The 27,098-nt window shown below is 32.8% G+C and overlaps 2 protein-coding genes and 2 long non-coding RNA genes across 5 annotated transcripts; 1 reads left to right on the top strand and 3 right to left on the bottom strand.

Moving 5' to 3' along the window:
* Positions 1–2,388: 2,388 nt before the first annotated feature.
* Positions 2,389–3,156, bottom strand: LOC145969133 (uncharacterized). Its single transcript, XR_014437951.1, has 3 exons — positions 2,632–3,156; positions 2,522–2,541; positions 2,389–2,407 (listed from the first exon to the last, which is right to left on the bottom strand). It is a non-coding gene; the product is annotated as an uncharacterized LOC145969133 (long non-coding RNA).
* Positions 3,157–4,204: 1,048 nt separating this feature from the next.
* Positions 4,205–6,166, bottom strand: LOC145969130 (uncharacterized). Of its 2 annotated transcripts, none has more exons than XM_083094993.1 (3): positions 5,786–6,166; positions 5,389–5,515; positions 4,205–4,901 (listed from the first exon to the last, which is right to left on the bottom strand). In XM_083094993.1, the coding sequence occupies exons 1-3, from the start codon at positions 5,863–5,865 to the stop codon at positions 4,824–4,826; spliced, it is 285 nt and encodes a 94-aa protein (XP_082951119.1). In that variant the 5' UTR covers positions 5,866–6,166; the 3' UTR covers positions 4,205–4,823. The 2 variants fall into 2 exon arrangements, with proteins under 2 accessions (XP_082951119.1, XP_082951120.1); XM_083094994.1 differs by having other exon boundaries at positions 4,205–5,267; positions 5,786–6,161.
* LOC145969132 (uncharacterized) lies at positions 4,651–8,159 on the top strand. Its single transcript, XR_014437950.1, has 2 exons — positions 4,651–4,784; positions 7,749–8,159. It is a non-coding gene; the product is annotated as an uncharacterized LOC145969132 (long non-coding RNA).
* On the bottom strand, positions 6,800–25,561 carry Alk (Anaplastic lymphoma kinase). Its single transcript, XM_083094975.1, has 25 exons — positions 24,667–25,561; positions 19,777–20,434; positions 19,455–19,647; positions 19,234–19,361; positions 18,566–18,697; positions 18,256–18,411; positions 18,011–18,159; positions 17,177–17,343; positions 17,002–17,096; positions 16,655–16,756; positions 16,118–16,301; positions 15,696–15,843; positions 14,940–15,092; positions 14,547–14,712; positions 14,249–14,437; positions 13,775–14,020; positions 13,590–13,688; positions 12,512–12,707; positions 12,008–12,287; positions 10,658–10,950; positions 10,171–10,396; positions 9,952–10,068; positions 9,573–9,866; positions 8,633–9,079; positions 6,800–7,982 (listed from the first exon to the last, which is right to left on the bottom strand). The coding sequence occupies exons 2-25, from the start codon at positions 20,168–20,170 to the stop codon at positions 7,935–7,937; spliced, it is 4,602 nt and encodes a 1,533-aa protein (XP_082951101.1). The 5' UTR covers positions 20,171–20,434; positions 24,667–25,561; the 3' UTR covers positions 6,800–7,934.
* Between the last annotated feature and the right edge of the window lie 1,537 nt (positions 25,562–27,098).

Below are 27,098 nucleotides of genomic sequence, written 5' to 3'. Positions count from 1 at the left end.
TTTACTTGCGCGTACAAAAGTTAGCGTCGTTAACTGACGCTTTACCAACTCCTGTAATAAATCGAAAGTACCAAAAGTGTTGCCCTTGTACAAATAACGGACGTATCGTCTTAATTAGCGCGTAGATTTTCTTTGTGGCTCGACTCGCAATCAATTCGCCCTACAAATATCCGGAACAATAGAGTAACTGGCGAGGAAGTAACAAACAACGAGTACCTATCCCCCTTCGCCCACCGTCTCGTCTCATCGCCTGGTGAGTGCATTTGTTTGTTTATTATTACATTCGCGTTATCGACCATTCGTTCGTTTCATTCGCTTGCAATAATTTAATCGCGCGATTCGATCGCGATCGCGATCTCGATCTCGATATTTCGCCACGAAAGATCAATCTTTGTATATCGTTGAAAATACATTCGTACATACATGCGACATGCCGAGTAAAAATGTGAGAAATGACCGAGTACGCGACAGTCGGTAATCGTTGAATTATCTTTCGGTAGCCTATCGTTTGTTTCGCATACATGGAGCGTGTACCAGATGTCGCCAACATGCCAGTCTACTTGCTCGAACGCGACTTGTGCACGAGTACGATTCCCGCAACATTCCGACGATACCTCCGACGCGCCTTTCAATTTTGACAAATTGTGTGTGTCGATACCTATATCGCGATGACATCGTGAATATCGCAAAATTATGTATAAAATTATGTACAAGAGACTCATATATGATATTAGTGACGCGCATCGCGATTGTATTCGCAAGCGTCTCAAATAAGAGCCTGTCCAGATAAATTGGCAAAGATGCATAATACATGCATACACATATGCAGAAAAAAATTTATCAATCGTCTAAGGATATATGAGAGATGTTACATTGCCATCTCTCTTTATACTAGAATGATCGATTGATTTTCCTATGCATATGTATATGCATATTATACATGTATCTTTATCACCACATCGATTTTTACTATGAGCCAGAAATTTAATCTGTCACGTTTTGCGAAACACTTTCTATGATTTCTATTATATCACGGCCAACATAATTACATAGTCGATAAGAGACAGAATCATATTATTATGCGATAGCGATTCTTGTTGCAGTTCGTTGCATTTTGGAAATTAGAATTTATATATTTCTAGATCGATTCGCGAATGCTTTTAGATTACTGTTTTACAACTTTTAGTATCATTGGAAAAAACGTATTATATGTACGTGTAATTTTCATAGAGAGATATATAATTGCGAAAAAGAAGAAAAAAAAATAATAAAATATCAAAACATCCGAAAATAGTCCGTTCACCGATATCTTTTCCCCCACATAAAAATATATTTATATTAAATTTATCAATTTTCCTTCTGAATATCATTTTCATAGAATTACAGTTTATATTGTAGCAAAAAATCTTTAAGTTTTCTAGTAAAATATTTATTTATTTTGCCAGATAATACATTTTATGACGTACGATAATGTTCGATGTGTGTGTAGACATGTGCAAACATTATTTATTTACATTTGTTTCAAGTTAAATAAATATATTTACTAGAAAAACATACAAAGAAAAATTTTTATGCCAAAACATATATTGTAACTTTATGACTATAATATACATATATATAAAACATTATATACACACATTACAGTCATAGAATTACAATGTATGTTTTAGCATAAAAATTTTTCTCTACATGTTTTCTAGTAAATATATTTAACTTGAAACAAATGTAAATAAATAATGTTTGCACATGTCTACACACACATCGAACATTATCGTACGTCATAAAATGTATCATCTGGCAAAATAAATAAATATTTTACTAGAAAAAAAAAAAAATATATATATATATATATATATATATATCTTTTTACTTTCTAGTTTCATGCCGCTTTTATTTTGCAATAATCCCAAAGCCGTATTCTTTCAGTGCTTAAAATTAATTGAAATTATGGCGTGTTCAACTTATCGATTTGGAGACACACCTTCATTCACAAAATGAATCACTTGTGTGTCACGGTCATTATGTTATGTTATGGTTGATATTTCGCATTTGTCTGCCTAATTTAGATACAATTTACTCGGCAATTTAAAAATTACCGCAATTAGATGAATGCAGTCGTAGCGCGAAGGACTCACAACAAAATATAACGATTAACGTCATGACAATAACGAGTGAAAATAACTTTGTTATAAAAATCAACAATGTAATTAATTGCTATCGTTAAGTCATTTTTATGAATGTTTGATATAATAATTGTCATTTATACAGAGTCATTATTTTTAACCGATTAATGCTCCGACTTTAGTCTCTATTCAGAGATAAATGGACACACACTATTGCATCATTTTCGAATAATGTAACAGCGGATAATAATGATTACAATCAAATAAGATGTATTATGTAATGGCTGCAAATAAAATATTAACTATTATATAAATATTATATACGTATACGAATATTTTTCGTCGTGCAAATTTTATCACGTGCGAAAAATCCCATAATGTCAGAAGTGTTATCGTACTTGAGTTTCTATCTGCCTATCTGTATCAAAATCAATGATAATCTCCTATATAGCGCGTTTTGCGAAACGTTATATCGCACATACAAACTTTTTTCTTGCACCGCACCTACAATAACATGGTGGATTGTAAACGTGTTTGTAAAACGACACCAAATGATACACGCAATCGAGCCGAAACTCGAAACGAACGCGAATGGCCAAGTAGTACGTATTACACTGACTGATATATCCGATAAAAGATTTGTTCCGTTCCGGAACTATCCCTTCCCTCGTACATCGACGTCGCGGCCGCGACACGTCGGCGCCGACGCCGGCGCGGTGCATGGTGCACATTGCCGACCGCAAACGCCCTTACTACGTATGCTGAACCGCTTTCCCTTACAAGGAATACTCATCGATATCTCGCCGAAAAAGAAAGTCCAGACCGGTTCTCTACCACTCTGCACGTCATATGCGATATAATATTTTTTTTATATATAAATGAAGGACATTTTGTTTCGTCGGTCACTTTGCGAGGAAAATGGCTGTTGTATCGTATTACGTGAGCATCGTTTTTACAAATTATAATTTCATTTATACATTCTCTATTTCTTCTATATCGAAAAATATGCGTAAAATAATATTAAAAATCAAAATATGCGCACAATACACATCTATATTTTTTCACAATTTGAATAATTATATTTTTTATTATTAATATATATTAAGTTAATTTTTAATTAAGACTTTTATGTACATGTGTGTGTGTGTGTGTGTGTGTATAATGAAAAAAATTTTATATTAATATCTCTTCAATTTTTTTTCAAGCTACAAAAGATAATTTATAAGTTTTAACAAAAATTGTACAACTTGAGATAATATTTAAAGTTCAAAGGAATATTCCAAATGGGAACCATTATACGCATGTTTTCAATCCATTAATCTCATAAAAGTTATTTTAGGGACTTTGAAGAAGCTAAGAATTATTGCATCCACAAACGACAGCTCGAATATTCTTGTTCGCCGTTAGTGAATACTGTTATTCTTCGTATTGCATAATCGTCTCGCAAACTAATTATCCATAAAAATAAACATTGTACGTAACATATCAAGCCAGGTATTAATTAATTAATTCAATTAATCAAGTCAAGAATATTGCAAATGCAATATTTGCTTCATTCTAGCATCGCTAGTTTATCATATGTATAACGAACCATTATTTTGTGTATTAAATAGAAATTGTTAAAAATATTAGTGGCAATGAATGTGTAGTGTACGAAACAAACAAAAGCATGTATCTAGCTAAAATCGAATCTTTAATATTAAGATATATATATATTATTTTTTAAATTTATAAACAATATATAATATATGTATAAATTTTTAATTCAGAAAATGTTTTTGACGTTACTTATAATTTTTGAGATGATGCTACTTTTAATAAAAAGTTTGTTTAAAAAAAAGGTAATTAAATTAATAAAACGCGTTTTAATTGTATGGATTCCCTGGCGAAAATAATTATCGGAGCGTAAGTCGAATGTAAGGAAAGAGTAACAGAAGTGTAAACGAAGCTTCTAGGAGGCGTAAATTGAAACAACTAAACAAGCGTTAACGCTTCGTTTACGTTTCGTTGTTTCAATTTACGCCTCCTAGAAGCTTCGTTTACACTTCTGTTACTCTTTCCTTACATTCGACTTACGCTCCGATATTTATTTTCGCCAGGGTTTAAAACCTAAATTGTGTACAAAGATAATATAGCAAAAAGTAAAATTATTACAACTTCAAAATTTAATTGAATTAATTACTTATTTAATTTGTTAGTTTTGAAATACTACTCTCTCTCTCTCTCTCTCATAAAAAAGTAGACTATCAACTTTACAAAGCAGATTTCACAAAGCCCTACTTTTAATCAAGAAAGGAATCAAGGGAATCGAGAGATACAAAGTTGTGCCAAACGCGTCGGAGAGACACGAGTGCGCGGGAACCGTGGCAGGCCTAAAAATATATCGCGACGATATATATCGTACATGCCCGCATATACAAAGGGGTTTGTCTTAAAAGTAAATTTGGCGGTAAGCCAGGATGGCGAAAAAATTTTCCCCACAGGAAGGAGGACGCGCGATTGTGAGAATGCGGCGAGTTTTAGTCGCCGCACATGCCGCGTTGCATGTTGCGTGTTGCGTCGTCGCGTCGATCGCGTTCGAATAGCGTGAAACATACAAACACCGCGTTCAATGAGCTAGAAAATATCAAAGAGCCAAAAGGGAAAAGATATTTTGAGCCGGTATATACCTAGAATTCTGGATACATTTCATTTCGGATTCTACGCTATGCTCGATCTCGGTCTCAGTCTTGGTCTCGGTCTCGGCTGGAGATCGCGCTTCGAGTTCGAGAGATCGGACTGGAATATTATTTCTAAATTAGTCGCGTAAGATTACAGCGACTACTAACGTTCCTCGTAAACGCTGCGTGTGAGAAATCTTGTGCACATGCGTAATGTTTTTTTTTTCAAGGATAAATTTAGTAAACTAGTTGTTTATTAAACAAAATTATACGAAAAATCATGCCCGGTAAATCAAGATTATATATCAAGCTTTTAATCTAGGGCAAATATAATGTGTGATTACGAAGCAGCGAGTGAACTTGACATTAATATTAATATTAATGCTGCACGAGTTGGATTAATCTTTATACACACTTTGCAAAAAAAGCTCCAAATACATTTATTTATCTCATAGAGATATGGCGTATGAGGAATTTATCAGAGCTACAAATTATGTATAAAAATTGAGTTTTATCACTTAAATGATGAATATATGTCGCAAAAATTCCAAGAATTAATTAACAACAATATATAACAAGGATGATAGTGCGTGATATTGACGAACCTTGAAAGTAGTATTGGCGGGATGATACACATCGCCGGAGCCGGAGAGTCCTCCTCGTAATAAACGCGACGAAAGATTATAGCGACCTAACGTAGCCCACGCGTCCTTTGTTGCTTGCACGGGATATCTAACGATATAAGCAAAAAATTATTCTCCTTTTCCTTTTTTTCTTTCTCTTTTTACCTCACGGCTTACTTTGTTACGCTAATTTAATTATATTCCTAAAGGTGAGAGGAAAAGAGGAGGAACGAAATTTTTTCCACGAGAAAGCGAATTTGAGAAACGAAATAAATTTCATATAGGATAAATAGTCACATTTCGTCATTAAGTGTACAACATACACATTAAGTAGAGATCGAAACGTCTATATTGTCACTTACACGCGCAACACGCTTACCCTTTCGCGAATTTGTATGTTTTCGATGGTTGGCCGTCCTCGACAATGGTTTTGACATAATAATACGAATAACTCGACATTGTCTTGGATCGTCAACAGTTGATTCGACCGAGAATAATCGGAGATGCGACGTTTTATAACGACGGATATGTAGAAATACGAGAAAAAGACGCAGTTTGTCAAACGATCACTGTAAATCAAATGTTGTCTGACTGTGCAACTTCTTTCCTTTGCTGTGTATTCGCGGATGCATACTTGTCGACACTGCGCTTATCTATGCTTCGTATATGAGTGTGCACGAAGGTATATATATAGCCACCGCCGGCACATTATTAGGAAAACTCCGACACTTTCCAAGATGTGACAATGTCATCGCACGCGATGCTAGAGATATGCATGATAAAGCTCACTTGAAAATGCGCCAGTAACCGAAAAATATAAATGATAGAGAACGGAGAAGTAATAGCGAGTGTGATATATATATATATATATATATATATATATATATATATATATAGAGAGAGAGAGAGAGAGAGAGAGAGCTAATGATAATACTAATATCACTAATAATAATGTCAGTAAAATTTATATGTTTCGTTTGTATAAATTACATATGAACCACGTGCGTAGCAAGTTTATTTTCTTTACACAATACAAACATAAATGCTAAATAAATGACAAAAATAAAAGTTAATTATTGTTGTACAAGCTATTGAATGGATTTTCTAAAAGCATTTAAAGTTCAAAAATTTCTTTTTTATTCTTGTGACATTTTTTTCTTATTATTTTTTGTCCTACACTGTATTTATCTAGATGGAATTAATCAATTTTATCCACCATTAATATCTATTATCAATAATATCTAGATATTGTGTGTGTATGTGTGTGTGTGTGTGTGTGTGTGTAAATGATTGGATAAATAGATTTGCAAATGTAATTTTGCAACAAGTTTTGTTTTCAATCGCAACAATTTTTAATTTATTTTAGAGAGAGAGAGAAAAGCATGATAAAATATACAGTTCATAAACGCCTTTATTACGTTTCACGTATAGATACATAGTAACTGACTTTCATACGCTACGCGTACGTAAAGTACGTCGTCATTGTAAGAAAAATAAAAAAGGGCTCGTGCTCTTTTTATTCCCCTCTTTCCAAGATGCACTCAAAATGTTATCCGTTTTACAATAGGGATAGTGTACCGACGAGAATCGAGTTATGTCGTTGCTTATTTGGTTAAAGATGAATCATGAAGTAGACTATCAGCCTACGGAGACTTTTACATCGACTTTTACATATTACACGATATATGTGTATATATTACACTTTACTCAACAGTCACGTGACGGATCCGAATCGATCCCATTGCTATTCTTACCAATTAAACATATAGATGACAACCGCCTGTTTCCAATCAGAGATACTTTACTCTCAAAACTATTCGCGTTTATTACATCTTTAAATGTCGAGTATATGTATATACATCGTAAGAAAAAGATCTTTTTTCTTCGCGTAAAATTAAAAACCGATTACATAAACTTTACAGATTATTTCGATTAAAGTTAGATACTCGAATAAATGCTATTTATCCGAAGGCTGTTTATTTTTATCTGCGGTTTCAAAGTACACACATACATAAACATTCGCATTTTTCACAAAGTTGAGTTCTCCCTCCGATTAATTCGCGCTCAAATATCTTAACGAGTAATTATCCGCGAAATTTATATAAATTTTTTCCCGTCTCATCTCGTTATTAAAATTTCTCTCGTCTTATGTGGTTTGAATATGTTACGTGTATTTGGTATTTCTTTTTTCTTCGTCGTTTCTCTTGCGTACATACGTCTGGTCTACATTCGTTTAACAATCTCTCCTGCCGACTTACAATTAGTCTTTTTTCTATGCAAACTAGCTTCGGTTTGCGTCAAAGAAGCATCCGTCCATTTTCGAGCGTGATTTCTATTCACAGGAGGGTCTCCTCGGAATAGAAACGACGCGAGTATTCATTGTCATGGGTCCACGTAGGCGAGGAGAGTTCTACGAGCTGCGGGTCCGTCGTAACCGCAGTCGTCGTGGCCGATCTTTGCAGTTGCAGCCGACAAGCGGCCGCGATCGCGGCCTTTGAGCAGCCTCGTCAACCCCCCTCGGATAAATCTCAGCAGGAGCACTCCTCCTCTCTCGGTAGTTCGTGACCCAGGGAGTCCTTAATCGCAAAAGCGAGTATCGTGTAAAATACATAAGACGGAAGATTAATAGAAATTGAATCAAAAAATGGAATTTATATGAAAAATGTAATGCGAAAGTCTGTAATTGCGATAAATACCTCTTTTAGAAAATTGGGATTAAATTTATAAAATGTCTTAATAAAAGATAAAAAGTCTCCTACGTATTCGGAATAAAAAAAAAAGATATCCTTTTAAAAAAAATATTTATAATCTTTGAAAAATGTTAAATTATTAAATTGCAAAAGCAAGGAGTTTACATTTCGTTAAAATTCAGGTGAATTGCAAAAAATATGTAGCGCACCACGTATAACATTACATATTAATTCCACATCTCTCACTTTTTATCATTAGGTATTTTTAAAGAAATACTTCCCTTTGAGTTACATACTCGCGTGTATATATGTTTTATTGCAAGACTTTAGACTTACAGACCTGTATGTATTTCTTGAAATATTATTACTATCAACGCACATTCCTTTTCGAGCGAACTCTTCAATTGTAGATTGATTCGAAACGAACGATCAGTGTGCGCGCTAAACGCGCATAATGCATTTTCGAAATCGAGAACAATCGTAGTCGGATAAAAACTTTGCGGGACACCAAATGTGTAGGATAAAAATCAAATTACCTTCCTTAGCTCCATACTGCCCGGTGTGCTCGAACGTTGCGTTCGCGTTGTAATCTTCTCGTAAGGCATGGTGCCTCTGCAAAGAGCGCTCGGATCCAAACTTAATGTCGCTTTCAGGGTATTCTTTTTCACCATACCGTTGACGTTAAAAGTGGTAATACGACTCGGTGAACAAGCGCGCGTGTTGGGCGACGAGTTGGTGGTTGTCGTGTCGAGCGGGGTGTCCGAGGATTGCGCTATCAAAGAGTCGGAATTCGTATCGGTTGTCGTTGTACTCTCATTGCCATTTCTGCGATCCGTTATCGCGCTATCGATATTGGCAGTCAAATGACATTCTTTCTCTGGACGGTTATTACCGTTGTCTGCGTTATCGCGGTCTTCGATGTTGCTGATTCGATGTATTATCTTGTTATCTCGCTGATCCGATCGGGCGATCCTGCATTTGTCCTGCGGATCGTTCGTTTGTTTATAAAAATTAAAAATTAATACAATGACCACACAATGAGCAAACATGCGCAAATAATCGGTAATTTTGTTTGTAATGAAGAAAGTGGCACATTTTAAACAAATTGAGAGAGAAAGAGATTTTTCTCCATACAATCTTTAAAAAAAAGAAGAAGAAAAATAAAGCAGATACAGTGATAAATTTTAATTGTTTTTAAACGTAAAATAAAACATCTATTATCTCTATTATTATACCAATAAAACTTTTATTAAAACACTGCCACTAACAAAGACTAGCATATTTTTTTTTATTTATCAGACAAACGCGCTCTCTCTCTCTCTCTTTCTGACATTTGAACCTATAATAAATTCTACCATTATTTATTTAAATGCAAGAAGTGACTATAATAAATGAAACTTGTATTAAATGATAATTAATCTAATGAAAATAATTAACAATTAAAATAACTAGCGGATAAATTTTCCAAACACGTACCTTGCAATCTCCCATCATCTCGTCGTCACAATCATCGACGACACAATCATGACGATTGTTGTCGCCGCTATAAGTTTGTTCAAAAGTATCCGTGCTAGAGTTATACGTATTGCAATTGAATGTTCCTTGTCGATATTCTGCCGGTCGTGGAAAAATTCCGCCGTGCGGTTTGCAATTTCTATTTAATTTTTCGTTTTCCGAATTATAGCCGGTGCCACGCACAGCTTGACCTACGCGACGTGCCACGGAACGAGGATCGATGATTCTCGGTTGCATGTAACCGCATCCATCCAACTTTTAGACGAAGTTTAAAGTTTTTTTACACATGCGTATGTGTATATGTGTATCAAATAAAAATGTTTAACGCAACTATACTCACATCAGATTGTACATTAATGCATTCCGCTTCCGGATCCGGTCTCATAATCGTTATTTCACGATCGCAGATCGGCAATATATCAAAATTAGGCGTGGGATGATTTATCACGTCTGGATCCTTTGCAAAATAAAACATTGCGTTTCGTACAGTTTATTAATTAAATAATGGGTTTATTTAAAGAAAAAAAAATAGATGTAAATTTTTGGCTTGCATCCTCACCTGCAAACAATAACCAATTCTTTCAGCGATGGTGGAAAAACTTGGCCTGTCATCGGGCTGTGGATGCCAGCATCGCGTCATAATCCCGTAAATAGGATCTGGGCATCCTGCAGGTTTTTCTAGGCGGCCACCAGATGTTACCATCGACATGACTTCGCGATTTGCGCAACCGGTATAGGGCATGTATCCAAATGACATAATCTCCCATAAAAGCACACCAAAGGCCCTAAAAATCAATTGTACATTATGCTTTATCCTCTATTAAATACATTATATATATATATATATATATATATATATATATATTCCTTCTATATTTCTAATATAATTTACATATCGATTAAAATTTCTTTTGCACTGTAAAACTTTATAATTTTTGCGAGAAATATAAACAATATAAACAACAAAAAAATAAGCCACGTTTTTTTAGAGTGCAAATGGAATTTGAGATTGAATAAAAAAAAAGGAAATTGTAACGAAGTCTTACCAGACGTCGGTTTTCGTAGTGAATATACCATCCAAAAAACTCTCAGGTGGCATCCACTTTATGGGCAGCATCGCTTTACCACCTTTCCTATAATAATCACTTCGATAAATATCTCTGGCCATACCGAAGTCGGCGATCTTAACGGTACGCCCTGGTGCTTTAGTAGTCAATAAGCAATTCCTAGCGGCAATATCTCGGTGTATAAAACGCGCTTCTTCCATATATTTACAACCGTTTGCGACATCGTAGCCGCACATGATGAGATCCAGCATTGTTAATGATGTAGGTCGATCCTGGAAATAAAGAATATATAAACACACATATACACACATGCGCGCGCGCATATCTCCATTCCAAAAATTAAATAAATACTCATTCCAGGTACTGTTGAGTATTAATATATATTTTGGCATAAATAGAAATTATACTAATGTAATAAATATAATATACATAATATGTTTTAATATAATTAATTTTAATTTATATATAATAACAATAATAATAATATAAGTGAAGAATTAATAATATCATTAATAAAGACTAGTACTGATGTTAATTTAAGTATAATTAAAAATAATTTCTATGATCAGAAATTTAAATAAAAAAATAGAGAAACAAAAAAACAAATCGATTAGTATTCTTTTCAATTATGTAGATTGTGGTCGGGAAGACGTTAGAGATGTTTCAAAGCATTGCATTAACTAATTAGGATAAGAAAAGTTTTTACTCTTTTTGTTTTAATTGATTAATCAAATGCTTCAAAGAATTTCTAGTGTCTCGTCAATTACAGCTATAATTATTCGTATATTCGGAAAAATCTATTCTTATTATTCATTTGTTATTTTCGGTCTTGTGTAATAGCTGTGTTTTTATAATATAAATTATTTTTTAAAATGTCATCTAATTTCGGAACAATTTAAGGCGTAATAGCACAACATTAATTTTCACAAATGTTTGATGGTGCGAGACGTTACCATACTTCTTCATTAATGCGAGAATAAATCGTAAAATAGAAATTGACAAAAAGGAAATTATATAAAAAAATTTAATTCCGGCATTATATAGTTTCAATGTTGCACAATTTATAAAATTTCGGTTTGACTACAAATCTAATTTGATTGGAAAAAATAGAGTTTTGAAATAAAGTTAGTAAGTTAGTAAAAGAGAGCCATGAAATCGCCAAAAAATTCTTGAATCTTTAATATTAATAATTCTCGTATTAAAATCTGAGGGATTATACTTTCTACAATTACATTTTTCTTTATCTTAATTCACATATTCATTATTTGATATCATTTCTCTCCCTCTCTCTTGCTCTCTCAAATTATTAATGTTATTAATACTACTTACTGGTCGAGGCCTTTCTTCACGTAGAAAATTCTTGAGATCTCCTCCGGCTAATAATTCGAGAACGATGTATCTCGGGTGTTTATCAAAAGAGACACCGATAAAGTGTACTATATTGGGATGATTAAATTTGCTCATTATTAATGCCTCCATCATGAAATCAGCTTCTGCTTGTGTTGTGGATAAATATGGCAGCGTTTTTACAGCAACAGGGTGTTCTTCGCCGCGTCTGTATTTGTATACCCCTTGGAAAACTTCGCCAAAAGCGCCTTGACCAAGAGGTCTGCATTTAAAGAAATAATCTTTTTATTTCATTCCACAATTAAAATAGATAGCTTTATCTTATTTCATGTTTAATTTTAGATAAAAAAAATTATGAAAAGTTAAAATTTTGAGAGCAAACATTGCGAGAGGCAAATTTAATTTGTAAAATTATTAAAATTGATATGTTTGATTGACGTCGATTAATCTTGAGAGAGAGAGAGGCTAAAATATATTTATACTAACTTTACTAAAGTTATATTATCGCGGGGTATTTGCGGTAAGTCTTTAAAGCTATACAGATTGCCAGCGAATTCATAGTTGGGGTTGAATTCAGTCATCATTGTATCCGATACTGCACGTAGTGCGGTTAATTCTGTGCCGTTACCAAACATCACTTGACGGCGATGCAGAAGCTCTTGTTGGCTTTTGTACCGTTTATCTATCGAAAAATGAAACAATATAAATAAGCATATCATCATATGACACAAATTTTATACAAATTACATGAATACATACTTATATATACTTTTATGCAAATTACATACGTATAATTTACATACAAAAAATTAATAAAAAATAGCAAAAACATATAACCAATAATTAGATAAAGAGAAAATCACATTTCATATATTTCAAGATAAGATTTTATTTATGAAATTAGATTTTATTCTATTCATTTTTCCAATATCGATGCATTAAGTGATAATTAATGGTAGAGTGTAATAATTTCTAGTCTGAAGATTTCGTCTTGACTTTTAGAAAATGTTTGTTATGGAATCGTTTTAATAAATCTCTTATATAGTATATCTTTTATAATATATCTTTTCTTTAATATCGTTAATACTATTTCTTTCTCTTTCAACAGAAATTTGTTATCCTTGAACAACAAGTACACGCATTTGCCTTATTCCGATTTGATTTCGAAATTTTTTCTAAAATTCAAAACAAGCTGTTCTACCGTTGGAAAGAAGATTCTTCACAAAGCCACGAAAAGTATTCTACAAGCTAGTCGTTAGTCTATCGAAAATCGAAATTGAATATTTTGACATAAATCTTGTCAATCATTTTGAACTATGTTATTCACTGTACCGATGCTCTAGAAGGGGAGGGAGGGGGAATATTTTAAATAAAAATACATTTAGAAAAAAATCGCGCTTAATGATTACATATGTGATTCAAAATTCTTAACATATAAAATTAAAGTCATTATATTTAATTTATCGAGTTATATATGTATGTAAGTTTGTATACTCTAAAATGTATTGTATATGTATATATATATTTATATATATTCATAAGGTTGTATTTTATGCATACTTACAAGATATTAGGCAAATTCCGATAATGACGAATAGACCAATAATTACGGCCATAAGTGGGATTATGTACGTTTGGTGTGCATCCTTGAAATCATCGGTCACTAAAATTCAAAACAATTTTTTACTTTGTTTATATTTGCATGGAATAATGAACATGATGATCTTTTACGATTATCGTTGTACTTACTAATACACGATTTAGAATCGTTGCTGAGCAACCAACCCTGAGGACAGAGACACTTGGTTTTATTCAAATACTGATCTAGTGCGACGCAACGATAATCACAACCACAGCCGCTGATCGCAGGTATGATGAGAATTTCGCCCGAGCCATAATGAGCTCCAGCTTTAAAGTAAATGTCAGTCAGCTTATGATTGGCATACGAGTAACCACCCTCGCCATTCCCAGAATCCTTATATCCGGCATTACCGCCTGAAAAATATAAAGTTATATTTTTAGATTAATTCTGAGAATTATTATAATTATAACATAAATCAGCAACATTTATTTTAACTTAATTAAGTAACTTAACTTTTCAATTCTATCGCGGTCTATATTCTAATTTTAATAAAATTTGAATAAAAAAATTCAGGATAAATTAAATAATAATAATAAGTTTAATTTTTTTTTAAATTGAATATCTTTAAGATTCTTATTTACCAATATAACCACCACCGCCGCCTCCTGTTTGGCAACCGCCCCCACCTCCACCGAAACCTCCATTACCGTAACCTTGGTCTCCAGATTCGCAACCGAATCCTCCCAAACCTCCATGAATCAATGGCATTCCCGCAGGGTTTTGTTGATTGGAATCATTCCACAAACTGTTCCAACTGCCACCAGGTCCGCCTAGAAACCATGATATTCCATTCAAGTTTATATTTTCAAGTTACACTCAAAGTATCAGTCTCTTTAATGTTCTGAAATGTACGTATGCATTTTCCAAATGGCTAATTACCTATACCCTTTGAAGCAACGGATGGAGAAGATGGAAGTTTATTTGCGGGAAAGGGACCACGTCCGTGTTGTATTCCGTCCGTGTTGTTATCCGTAGAAAGACCCACTCCCAAACCACCGCCACCACCCGCGATTAAAATAGGTTCCAGTTCACCATTGGCTCTTAGCTACAATTATTCAAGGAATTAACTTGCACGATGAAAGAAAATTAGTAACATTTTTATTGTACAAGTATTATTATTAATAATGGAAAAACACACACACACACACACACACACTCTCTCTCTCTCTCTCTCTCTCTCTCGACATGTCTCTTTAGACATTTCTATTTTCTCTTACTTATAAATATTGTGTGATGTATACTGAATAAAATACGACAAGAAATATTATTTACCGCAAAGACGACTGTCGCACCGCCGCCACCACCACCACCATTCTTAAACTCGATTTTTTTCACTTCTCGCACTTTTGACGAGATGCCATATGACGCTGATGACTCGTGCGATTGACCCGGCGATTGACAATTGACTGTCTTCATGCCGAGATTCTGGATAATAATATAAACAACAATATAAATACAAGTTCTGTCTCTAATTGATCGTATAACCGAGAGAAAAAGGTAATTTTATACATGAAGATTATACGTAAAGATATATCAAAAGATGTAGAATAAAATTTTCATATCTCTTTACCCGTCTTTAAGAATAAGTCTATTTTGATAATCGGAAAATTGATAATGCACATTTCTCAACATTTTTATTTCCAACTTGCATAAACATAAACAATTTAATGCTATCGTAGTAAGAATAAAAAAATTTTTGTTACACTATTTTTAAATATAATAAAAAAGATTTGAAATTAAATAAGTTATTTGTAAAATACGATATCTATAATAAAAGTTCATTTCCTGTAAGAGATTATTATATTTTTATTTTCATACTCTTTCTCTGATAGACAGGGAGAGAGAGGAACAGAAAATATATCTTTAAACAAATTCACTAATTATAGATAAAAATGTCTTTAAAAATTAGACAATTATAAAAACATCCATAGAGAAGAAGAAACGTTGTTAATTTTCGTAATGATTCGTACTTTTCTCGGTTATATTATCAATTTATTCAGACACACATTTTTATTTATATATACTCACTTTGGGACACGCGTCTGTTCCCTCTTGACCTACTATGAAATATAATTGGTCACCTTTTTGGAGTTCTATCACACCGCGAACAAGAGCACCCAAAGCGTAACCCTTGTCGTCGGAGCCCTTTCCTCCTCGTGCTCCACGGCTGATTAAACTATTTTGAAGATAATTTATTAATTGAATAGATCGAAACATTTTTTTTCGTAATATCCTATTTATCATATTCGCTTACTTCAGCTTACCAGCCATCTGACCAGTATAATTCTTTGATTAATTAAATACAGTAGCAAATATATTTGCAATTATATATGTACACAATAACAAATGTTTCTAATATAACTTCTTTAAACAAATTCTTACGTATTTTTAATACGAGAAACACTGACTCTTCTTGTTATAATTCTATATTTTTATATACATTTACTAACGTGTAGTATTCACCACGTGGTGCAGTCCACCGTTGAGTTCCATTGGAATTAAAGATCGGCGCTGTATTCTCCTGATCTGACGATCGCACGATCAATTCTACATTAGTGTCATTATGTTTCTCGGCGCATTCCTCGATAGTAGGGCCTTTTCTGCCAATAGCTCCGCAAGTGGTAATCCGGATGACTGAAAGCAATTCATCAAGCAATTTGATATAAGGAAATTTGAATAGAAAATGTTAAAAAATACAATTACAAGGAAATATTTTTTAGAAAACATGTAAAAAGAGCACACAAAATATTTTATTGATTATAAAGGAATAAGGAAAATTTTAAGAAGCTAAACAAAGGTAAATGACAAATGCTCTATCAAAACATGTTTATGTGTATGTGTGTATATATATATATATACATACTATCAAAATATCTTATTTTATTTTATAATAAATATTTGGGCGATATATTTACAATAAATAAATGGTATTTCACCAATAAATATGTACCAAGTTTAATAAGATTAAATGCTTCAGTTTTGCGTACCTTTTGTCTTATTTATGAAATCCGGATGCTGCAGTGGTACTTTTTCGGATTCAATATCGGGTTTGTAATAATCAAAGTTGCCTACAACTTCCGGTGGAACTCCTAAATGAGAAAATGTTTGAAGAAAAAAAATTTTTTCTCCCACGAAATTTTCTTGAAATGCTAAGTTTTTATCAACTTTTTTTTTTAATCAAGAGAAAAATTGTATTTTTAGTATTTTTAGTATTTTATTAAACTGTTAACAAAATATGTTAGTACTATAATTTCTATCGTTGCAGGATCATGGTGTGACTGTTTTAAACTACTCCAATTACGTATTTACGATATAATATATTTGTCAAAGTTACCAATGGCGAAACACTCCGGACTTAAGGAAATATCGTCTACTGCTATATCACCTTTCGAAGAAATCCCTCTGGACGCCTCAAATTGCAAAACATACCTACAAATAGTAGATGTTGAAACAATTAATCAAATTTTGCATTATGTGCATGCAATTGTCACTATATTTTTCACAATTACCTATATCTTATGTCAGGTAGAGCAATTACTTCATAGTACCAAATATCGCTATTACTTTTGTAAGACCACCACAATTGGCTGGTGTTATTTCCATATGGTCTTATTTCAACCAAAAACAGTCCAAGAGGTCCGGTATGTGTACCGTATTTGTGGTAGAAAAAGCGTATCTAAAAACGTTTGTGCCATTCATAAGAAATTCGTTGAAGATATAAGAATATAAGAAATTAGAAATAACCATCAAGACATTTGCTACATCTATTATAATGTATACCATATCGTGTAGATATGATATGGTGCACATTATAATAGATGCAGCAAAATGTCTTGATGATTATTTCTAATGCATTTTTTAGAAAAGAATAAGAAAGACTCGTGTTTGATATCATATTCATATTTATATATATTGTGAGTACAATATTCGTGGTACAACATTCGTAGTACAACATTCGTAGAACAAGGATAAGCAATACCGAACAATATATAGCAATTGACATTGCGACATATGTGTTGTATTTCAAAATTAAACGATAAGTAAATGTTACGTCGCAACAAATTAATTAATAAAGAGATATATCGATATTATAGCATCAATTTTATCTTTGCTAATGTCATTTATCATCAATCATTTATCACTAATATATAAAATTCCTAATTCCTAATTCATTTTAAATTAAAAAAATAGTATTTGAATCAGTTTTGTGTTTAATAGTAAATGATTAATTGACGATAAATGACATTGGCAAAGATTAATAAAATTGATGCTATATATCGATATATTATATATATTATATATATAAGCAAAATGAAGAATATACATAAATTGCAAACACATACTTGACACGATTGATAATAAAGGCTTTTTGGATCGTTGCTATAAGGTGGTGTCGGATTATATAAAGGACTTTCGATAGTGCCTCGACTACCATATTCAATATTCATGCCATGTGCATTTTTAGACGCCATATTCACGTACACATAAGTTCCTGCCAAATAAGGGAAAGGATAACAACATAAATTATTATTATTATTTTTGCATATATCGCGTTTCTCTCTTCGCTTGATCTAAATTAATTGCGCACCTGTTGCATTGCGATAAGTATGATCGTAATTAGGTCCAGTTCTTGTAGACGGCGTGGCACCTTTATGAAGAGTCCAATTTAAAGGTCTTCCAGGAACATTTGTCCATCCACACCAACCGTTTTCAAAGTTACACCTTGCGTTCTTGGGTATTTTGTCTGTATATATAGAAATTTTCAAAATTTTCGTTTATACTGTATGAAATTTAGCGCAATTACTCTCAAAGATGTACATATATGAAGCATAAGGAAGTTTTACAAAAGGATTACAAAAGTTAAAAAGGGGAAAATGTGAATTTTTGATCTAACACACCGCACTCGAGCGTTTCATCTTCACCATCGGCGCAATCCTTTGTAAAGTCACAGATACGAGTCCTATTCAAGCAGAAACCGTCGTTACATCGAAACATATCCTTCGTACAAGGGACACCGACTGGCATAGATTCTAGATAGATGCGAAGAATTATTATTTCGCTTCAATCATTAAATTAAATTTTTTCGATTAATAGTTTACAATTAATAATCTTTTCACTTAATTCAATTATGATTGCAATCATATACAAATCGCGTTTTTTATATACAAATCTCCTTCAAAATCATATGCCTATTTTTTCAAATAACTATGCTTTAACTTAACTGCTTTTCTTTTTCAATTAACAGGATGTGACTGTTACTGCAATTGTATACAAATCTAATCTTTGTGTATTCCGTTTAAAAAATTACGCTATTATATTAGCTATTGTATTAAATAAACTTGATAATACTATTCGAATATGATTAAGAATCTACTATTTCACATTCGCTTAATTTTAAAAACAACGAATACCTATGCATAAACGAAGAATAGGCTCACTATTTTATATGCAAATGCCATAAATTTCAAAAAGGTACAAACGTATCGTATGATATGACAATCAAAATGTTCAATCAACTAATTCACACATTATACATACAATATTAAAATATGTTTATTATAGTTACCTGAAAAACAATTGACTAGACGAATATTGTCAACACCGACGCTCGAGTTGGGGTAGGGCGCGTATACTTCTATTATTAATTGATAAGGTTGATCGACTGCGCGTAACTCGTAACTCATTTTTTTCCACCTACAGAACAATATTCAAAAGTATTAATCTTTCTTTTTCTACAAATTTGTATTATCATAATACATATACGAATACAACTTTTTTTCTACATACATAACATAATTATTCCCATGTTTTGAGTATGCGATTGAGCTCATATTGTTAGTTTGTATGATAATATTTATGAATCCGGATTCCATTTCCACCTGGTAAAGCCAGAATTCGACGTGGCAACGCGGGCCCGTGCGAAAAATTAGCTTTGACCATATTTGAGCATCTCCCGGACCGTTGAACCACAGAAAATCGCCTTGAAAGACAAATTAATTTTATATATATATATATATATATAAAACGATTCTTTTTTTATTTAATTTAATAATAATTTCATCCCGATGTTTTTTTGCAAAAACGTACGACTGATCCAAAATTTCTGTACCGTTTGCGGATTTATTGGCATCCGAGGTCGGAAAATATTTTGACAGATTGCCGGATGCTGATGTCGTAACTTTCTTAAAGGTAGGATTCGTAGATTGCTCATTCGTAGATGGTGGTTGCCAAAACCAGTCGCAGGACCAGTCTGTCTCCAAGTCACAGTGGCCCATCAAATGGGGCGAACCATTCAAGGCTATCTGCAAATCCTTGATCCCACGTGATATTTTATCCTTGGTGTAACTGCAGGTTATCGTGACGCAACAGAAAATCAGAAAGAATCGAAGCAAAAATCCGCCACCACCGCCATGTATAGACACGTGCCGACGACCACACGTGCAAATTGCCTGATTGTAATCCGCGGTGGGGTTCGCCAGCCTCAGTTGTATATCTCTAATCATTACTCTACGATTTTGTTAAATCGACCGTTCAATAGTTCCTGATAAGGTCACGCACAACATTGCATACTCTGTCTTTCCGTAATATTAGACATGATTTTACGAGTATCGTTATTTTTCGTGGATTTATTTTTGAGAGAACGTTGAAAGCGGGCGGCGTCATCCAAAAACGTGATCGATGATGAGAAATTTGCGACGATAAATACAACGATGAGTTTGAACATCATGGATCTTTCCGATGATGATCAGCTTCCATTGTCTATAAGACTGAAATCAAATATATATTTTGACGTTATGCGTATAATCTTATTTCAACTATTTAATATGTATACATATATATATTCAAATTATATAATAATTATATAATACGAAACTTTTTTAAAAAATTTCGTAGTTTCTATTATTATTATATAACTAAAATATTAATTTTTATATACAATGTGTTTTCATGCAATATTGATGTAATGTTGAATACATGTTCACACTTTGTAAATTTAAGCTCGCATGTAAAATGCAACATTAAAAACTTTACATCCGTATCGTTGCACGCACAATGAAATTAAAAAAAAAATATATATATATATATATATATATATATATATATATACACACACACACACACACACATATGGTGGAGATTGCAAAATTATGAAAAAAAGACAATGAAATGAATTATGACAATAAAATGTAGCCGCGAAGGTGGATTAATTGATTCTCCTCTCCTCTTCTTTCTCTCTCTCTCTCTCTCTCTCTCTCTCTCTCTCTCTCTCTACACGCACACATACCCTAACTTCCGGTATGTGCGCAGAGACAAAGTTATGCTCATTCTCTATCGTCGATATGATATTCTAAAAGCGATTAATGCTAGAATATTTATAAAACTAATAAAATACATTTTTATTTATTTGATTCTATATTAATTATATAATAATATTTTATTTTTTAACTTTTTAAGGTACAGAAGAATTTTTTCGGAAATTTAAAATAAAAAATATGCACAAGTATTTCATCTATAACAGATATAGATTTATTTAGATTTACAAATAGATAATTGTATAAAAATGTATTTAAGATAATTGTATAAGTATATTGCCAACTAGAAATGTTTAGACAGCTGTCTCTTTTGAAAAAAAGTTTTGTAGTTTTTCTAAATCTGACGTTTGTTAGTATTTATTCAGTTACAACTTTTTATACGATTTTTTATATTTTACGATTAAAATTTATTTATTAGTGCGAGAATTGTGCAAAAAGTAACAATTGATCCTATGATCGATCAAATACATCTATATGCTTTCTTTCTCGTTCTTTCCGTTTGGCAAGCGATGCAGTTATCGTTGTTAGAGCGTAGTTTTGTCGCGGAACGTGCAATGATCTAATGTTTCAACTTGCCTCCATTTTGAGATTGCGATGAGAATCGAAATAAAAGTTTTTCACAAAATTTTTAACAGCAAGTCGTGATTTAATCTTTTAGAAGCTTTTTGTCTTTTCAAGCATAACATATCCGACAACGAATAGCTATTGTCAGCATGGTAGTATCGATCGGATCCTATACATATACTGAATGCTCGCATTTGGCAATCATTCGCGGCGTTTCTCTGCGACAACAGTAATTATTCGAATTCTTTGTCATTAATTATGCAAATCATCATAAATTCTCTCTTAACAAACCTACCGAAATCGGTACTACACTCGATATCACAATTTATTAAAATCACTTTTATCATGAAAATGAAAAAGGAGAAGCAAATAACAAATTTTCAGTTTTTAATTGACAGATGTACGATCCGTACATGTTCCTATAACAATGTACAAAGATATAAAGTATCTAGGAACATGTACGGATCGTACATCTGTATATATATATATATAAATTATATATACATATACACGCGGTTAATTCAAATGAAAACATGAAAAGATGATATTTTTTCAACTTTTTTCCTAATATGCTTCCGCACTTTATATCTTTGTACATTGTTTATAGGAACATGTACGGATCGTACATCTGTCAATTAAAAACTGAAAATTTGTCATTTGCTTCTCCTTTTTCATTTTCATGATAAAAGTGATTTTAATAAATTGTGATATCGAGTGTAGTACCGATTTCGGTAGCTTTGTTAAGAGAGAATTTATGATATATATTATGATATATATATATATATATATATATATATATGTATGTATAAATTAAACTTGACTTTTATTAACATTTAAAATGGGTAAAATATTTTTCCAAATAAATAAGTAAGAAAAATATTATTAGAGAATAATATATAATATAAACGTAAATACGATTCTGAGCAATTAGAAACTCAATATAACTTTTTCCGTCTTGGAGATTTATCGTCCCTCCATACATATATTATATTACATTATATTATATTACATATATTATATTACATTATATTATATTACAATATGGAGATAAAATCACGCAGCAATTGATTACTATGTCATGTTGTTAACCATTTATTCATAACACTCTACAACTCTATTCTGGCGTCGTGAATCACCAATCATTTGAAACTTTTGATTATGAGTTCAACTTTTAATATATTTCGTTTGTAAAAGTATCGTAGACGCATCACTACGAAAACATACTACATGCAGACTGCCATATCAAGCTCCGAGCCACAATCTGTCTGTGTCTTATTAACAGCAATTGAGAAAAGCATTTTGCTCTCCATTTTTTTCGCAGCCCTTCTTCCCCCCCTCCTTTCTCTCTCTCTCTCTCTCTCTCTCTTTCCTTTCCGGAGGAGGATTTGAGTGGTCGCTTAGCTACAATCATTCCCCGTAGGTTATATCGCACCCTCGTTCAAGTAATCACCCTAGTAACATAATCCGGAAGTACCCATTCACATCAAATTCTAAGAGTCTAGAGCCATCGACCGATGTTTATTTCTAGATCGTTATTTGCAAAATTCATATATTTATGCAACTATAAGCAACGGTACTAAATTTCGCTTAATTTTTTTATAACATATAAATACAGTATACGCTCTTTGTTACGAAAACAATACTTTGAATGACGATGATGGACTCAAAATAGAAAAAACATATTGCATTATGAAGATAAATGATATTAATATTGCCAACAATAAGTATTAGCATAGATAAATTTATGTTGTGCTCTCGTGTGATTTTTCGAATGTACAATGTTGATGATTGTTCAAGACATCGATCGCTCTTATTAGTTCAATAACAAAATACAATACGTATCGACAATTTTAATATATACATACATGATTGCAAATATGTTTTCCATTACTATATCATATCAAGTATAATTAGATATTGTAACGAATCAAATGATAAGTATATTCTTTCTTATTTTAGTATATATATATCCTATGTACATATTATATATAAAGAAAGTTTTTATCATCCAATTGTTACAATATCTAGTTGTGCTTGAAATGATGTAGCAGTAAAGATAATATTCGTAATTATGTAATATTTATTATATATTTCTCGATATTATCGTTTAAAAAAATCATCTAACGTCTAATATACATCTTTTCTTTCTCTTTTTATATTAGCTGAAGTATTTAAAAAACTGTATATTTATTGCTAAGACACGAAATGCCTTAAAGATATGCAAATATGATCCAAAATGAAATTGTATATTTTAACTTTTTTTCTATCACATACATATATAATCATACATACACAATCGTCTCTTTAAAAATCTTATTCCTATCTTTCATGATATTTCCGAGGACAAAAACTTATTTTTTTTTTATATCTTTCTCATGTTATACCTTCTTTATATTTCTTAATTGTTTTATGACATGTAATCACAATGTGTATGTGTACATATATATATATATATATATATATGCGTGTGTGTGTACATGTATGTATATTCAAACATCTATTCAACAATATTGAAAAACACAATTAAAGAATTTTTCAAGAAATATATGTTTCTTTAATTTTTTCAACATTTGGGAATCATTTTAATAAATGTCCATTTGCTTATAAACAACATATTTAAGGCTACGTGGAATGATTACGATCCAACCATTAACTTTGTCGTTTCTGATGATTAATGGAGAAAATGGAGAAAATCTTGCATTTTTCTTCCACGAAAGTACGATAAAGATTAACGCAATTTTAACAACACAGATATCAATGTTGCTCATTTAACAATATGAAGTTGCACTCAAATAACGATCAATTTTCTCTTTATGAATGATGTGTGATTTATATATACTTTAAATTCGTTTACATTTTTGTCATTAAAAGAGCAAAGTATATGTTGTATTATTGTTTCGATGTATAATTATACTAACGGATGAAAAATATATTACTTTACATCGTGATTGCAAATATTTGTGAAAAAAAAATTATGTCTAGTATCTCGAAATAAAATACGTAATTATCGAAATGTACATGATAAATGTAAATAGATGTGGATTTGAAATTTTGATTAATATGCGCTGTAAAGTAATTAATAGTAATATGTTACATCAAGAGTGCCATATTATACCACGTACTTTTGATGGAGGCCCTTTCGTTCCGCTTCCGGTTCACCATCCAAAATTCCGGTAGTAATCAAACGACTTTTTCGCCAGCATACATGTCACATTGACGAGAGCCACGGATAATGATCGGTGCGTGAATTTTCCTCGTCAAATATCTGACACACGATAAATGCTAACACAGTCTATCGAGAAAGGTTTATCCGTACGTCTATCTAACGGAGTATCGAACGAGTTTATTGCGTCTAAGAATTTCTCAGGCACACTAACTATGCGCTCGCACGACAAACGTTGATTGGTATAAAGTGCCAGCGGAGAAGACGGTATCTTGAAAAGAGAAATAACTCGATGCGTCGATCGAACTTTAACTTTGGCACGGAACCTCTCGATAGTATCGCTCCGTCTCCATTCTCGAGAGAATCCGTCGAAAATGCAGACACCTTTTGGAATTTTGCACGCTAATTGTTAGGTCGCGTCATGCCATCCCGCCTGTGCGTAGACACACACGCGTGCGCGCGTACATCGCGTGCATCGCGATCACATATGTGTAATCAACGTACGGAGACGAGAGGGAGAGATATTGTACCGAGTGTATCCCTGTACGATTCTCGCATTCTCTGGACCGCGTTTTGGCAAGGATCGAGTCGCGCTCTTTCCACCCGCTTTTCGGCGCTATCGATCGGCTGTCGCGCGCGCGACTCTCGCACACTCCTGACAAAACTCTCGTCGTCCCGCGATCCCTGGACCAGATTTAATTCACCAATGTCGATCTCGCGCGCTAGCCAGACCGTTTACGAAGCCGATAGCCGAACGTTTAACGCGTTTAACGCGTTTCACCCACGGAGATGAGAGATTCGTCGACGAGATATCCGAGATATTGCGGCTCCTCCGGCGGCTACCGCAGGGTGTCGTTCCGTCCGGAATCTGGGCTTCGCGACGGAGCGGCGCGCACGCTCTCTCTCTCTCTCTCTCTTCGCACGCGCGTGGACCATACGGGGAGAGATTACGACCCGCGAGAACGCGGGTCTGGCGGGGTGAGAGGAAAAGATCGAAGAAAGAGAAAGAGGTAGACGGAGGGATGAAGAGGTGGCGAATGATTATCTCGCGATCGAAGGAGTCGCGTTTTGAAAAATTTGCAATCCGAAACTCGGCTAACCATCCCTCTGATACGTTGCGCGTAATACGTAATTATTCGCGAATGTGTTATGGATACTAATTGTAAGTCGAACCAAAATCGATTAAAGAGTTTAACCAAGTGTCGATTAATCGGATACATTCCTCGTATTCGCTCTTGTATATACGTGATCTCTAATAGCAGTCGGATCAATGATGCTTTGTTTTTCACATTTACGTGCTAAGACACACCAAAATGAATATTGGCATATTAATAAATGAATAAAGCACGTATCTCGGATACACATAATGTACATATAAAATTGTATATAAATATTTTACATTAGTGATTCTCACGCCACTCATGGTGACACTTGGATCGTAAATATATATATATATAATACTACGCGAGATATAAACTTTTTTTTTTTTATCTGTACTACTGAATAATTTCCCACGGCACAAAATATGATCGAAATTATAAATATCGCACATTTTTCATTACGTGTTACAAAAACATAATGCAATGAGAAAAAAAAGTACAAATATCGTGTATTAAAGCGAAATAATTGGTTTCGATTTTCACAATACTACGCTGTAAAACTGTGAAAGAAAAGATTAAGCAAGAGAAGAGATGTAAAAGAAAAAGACGATGAGGAAAAACAAACGTAAAAAGAATGAAAGACAGAGGGGGAAGAAGAAGAAGAGATGACAAAAAGAGATATGGAAAAGAGAAGGCGTAAAAATACACGAAGGAATATGTGTACACTCTTTTATTATGTTTGCCGGTCTTCATCCTTGACGAGAATTACCCCATCGAATAAACGCAGTCACTTTTATTATACATGTAGTATGTGTATGTCTCTCTCTCTTTCTCTCTTAAATATAATTATCTAAAACTAAATAAAATCTTATATAATAGTGTCAATATTGCAGAATTAAAGTGTTTTATTGAGAGAATTAGTAATTACATGTAAGTATATTTAAAGATTTTATTTTATAAATATAAATATTTCTAAAAACAGACGTGTGAGTGCGTGTATATATATATATGATGAAACAAAATTTAAAATTAATATTACATAATTTTGTTCTTTTCATTAAAAATGGAATATACGCAATTTATTTACGGAATTGTGATAAAGACTTATGTAATGCACCATTAAATTTTCAAATCATTTCATAAAACTCACAATTTTACACATGTTCATCATCCACGGCTCGTAATGACCAGCCGTTACGTGCGGTATGTATAATAATAATTCCGTGTCGATATCCTAAGAATTTTCATTAAACTATATAAATTATAAATTATAGAGTAGATCGAGAGAAAG

Source organism: Camponotus vicinus, unplaced genomic scaffold (genome assembly GCF_025532165.1).
Source record: "Camponotus vicinus isolate PSW18456_S1 unplaced genomic scaffold, iyCamVici1.0 SCAF_3, whole genome shotgun sequence".
In the NCBI taxonomy this organism is placed as follows: Eukaryota; Metazoa; Arthropoda; class Insecta; order Hymenoptera; family Formicidae; genus Camponotus; species Camponotus vicinus.
The sequence above is the reverse complement of the archived record's forward strand: the minus strand, read 5'-3'. Positions and strand labels throughout refer to the sequence as shown.

Bases quoted from the DNA above. Each gene is read 5' to 3' on its own strand.
- LOC145969130 (XM_083094993.1), bottom strand. From the start codon at position 5,865: ATGTCGAGTTATTCGTATTATTATGTCAAAACCATTGTCGAGGACGGC. The intron at 5,516-5,785 runs GTAAGCGTGTTG...TTATATCGTTAG, and splicing joins ACATACAAATTCGCGAAAGG to ATATCCCGTGCAAGCAACAA. The intron at 4,902-5,388 runs GTTCGTCAATAT...ATAATATTCCAG, and splicing joins CCGCCAATACTACTTTCAAG to TCCGATCTCTCGAACTCGAA.
- Alk (XM_083094975.1), bottom strand. From the start codon at position 20,170: ATGATTAGAGATATACAACTGAGGCTGGCGAACCCCACCGCGGATTAC. The intron at 18,698-19,233 runs GTAACTATAATA...GCATCTATCTAG, and splicing joins TCTAGTCAATTGTTTTTCAG to AATCTATGCCAGTCGGTGTC. The intron at 15,093-15,695 runs GTGAGTATATAT...ATTATTATCCAG, and splicing joins GAACAGACGCGTGTCCCAAA to AATCTCGGCATGAAGACAGT.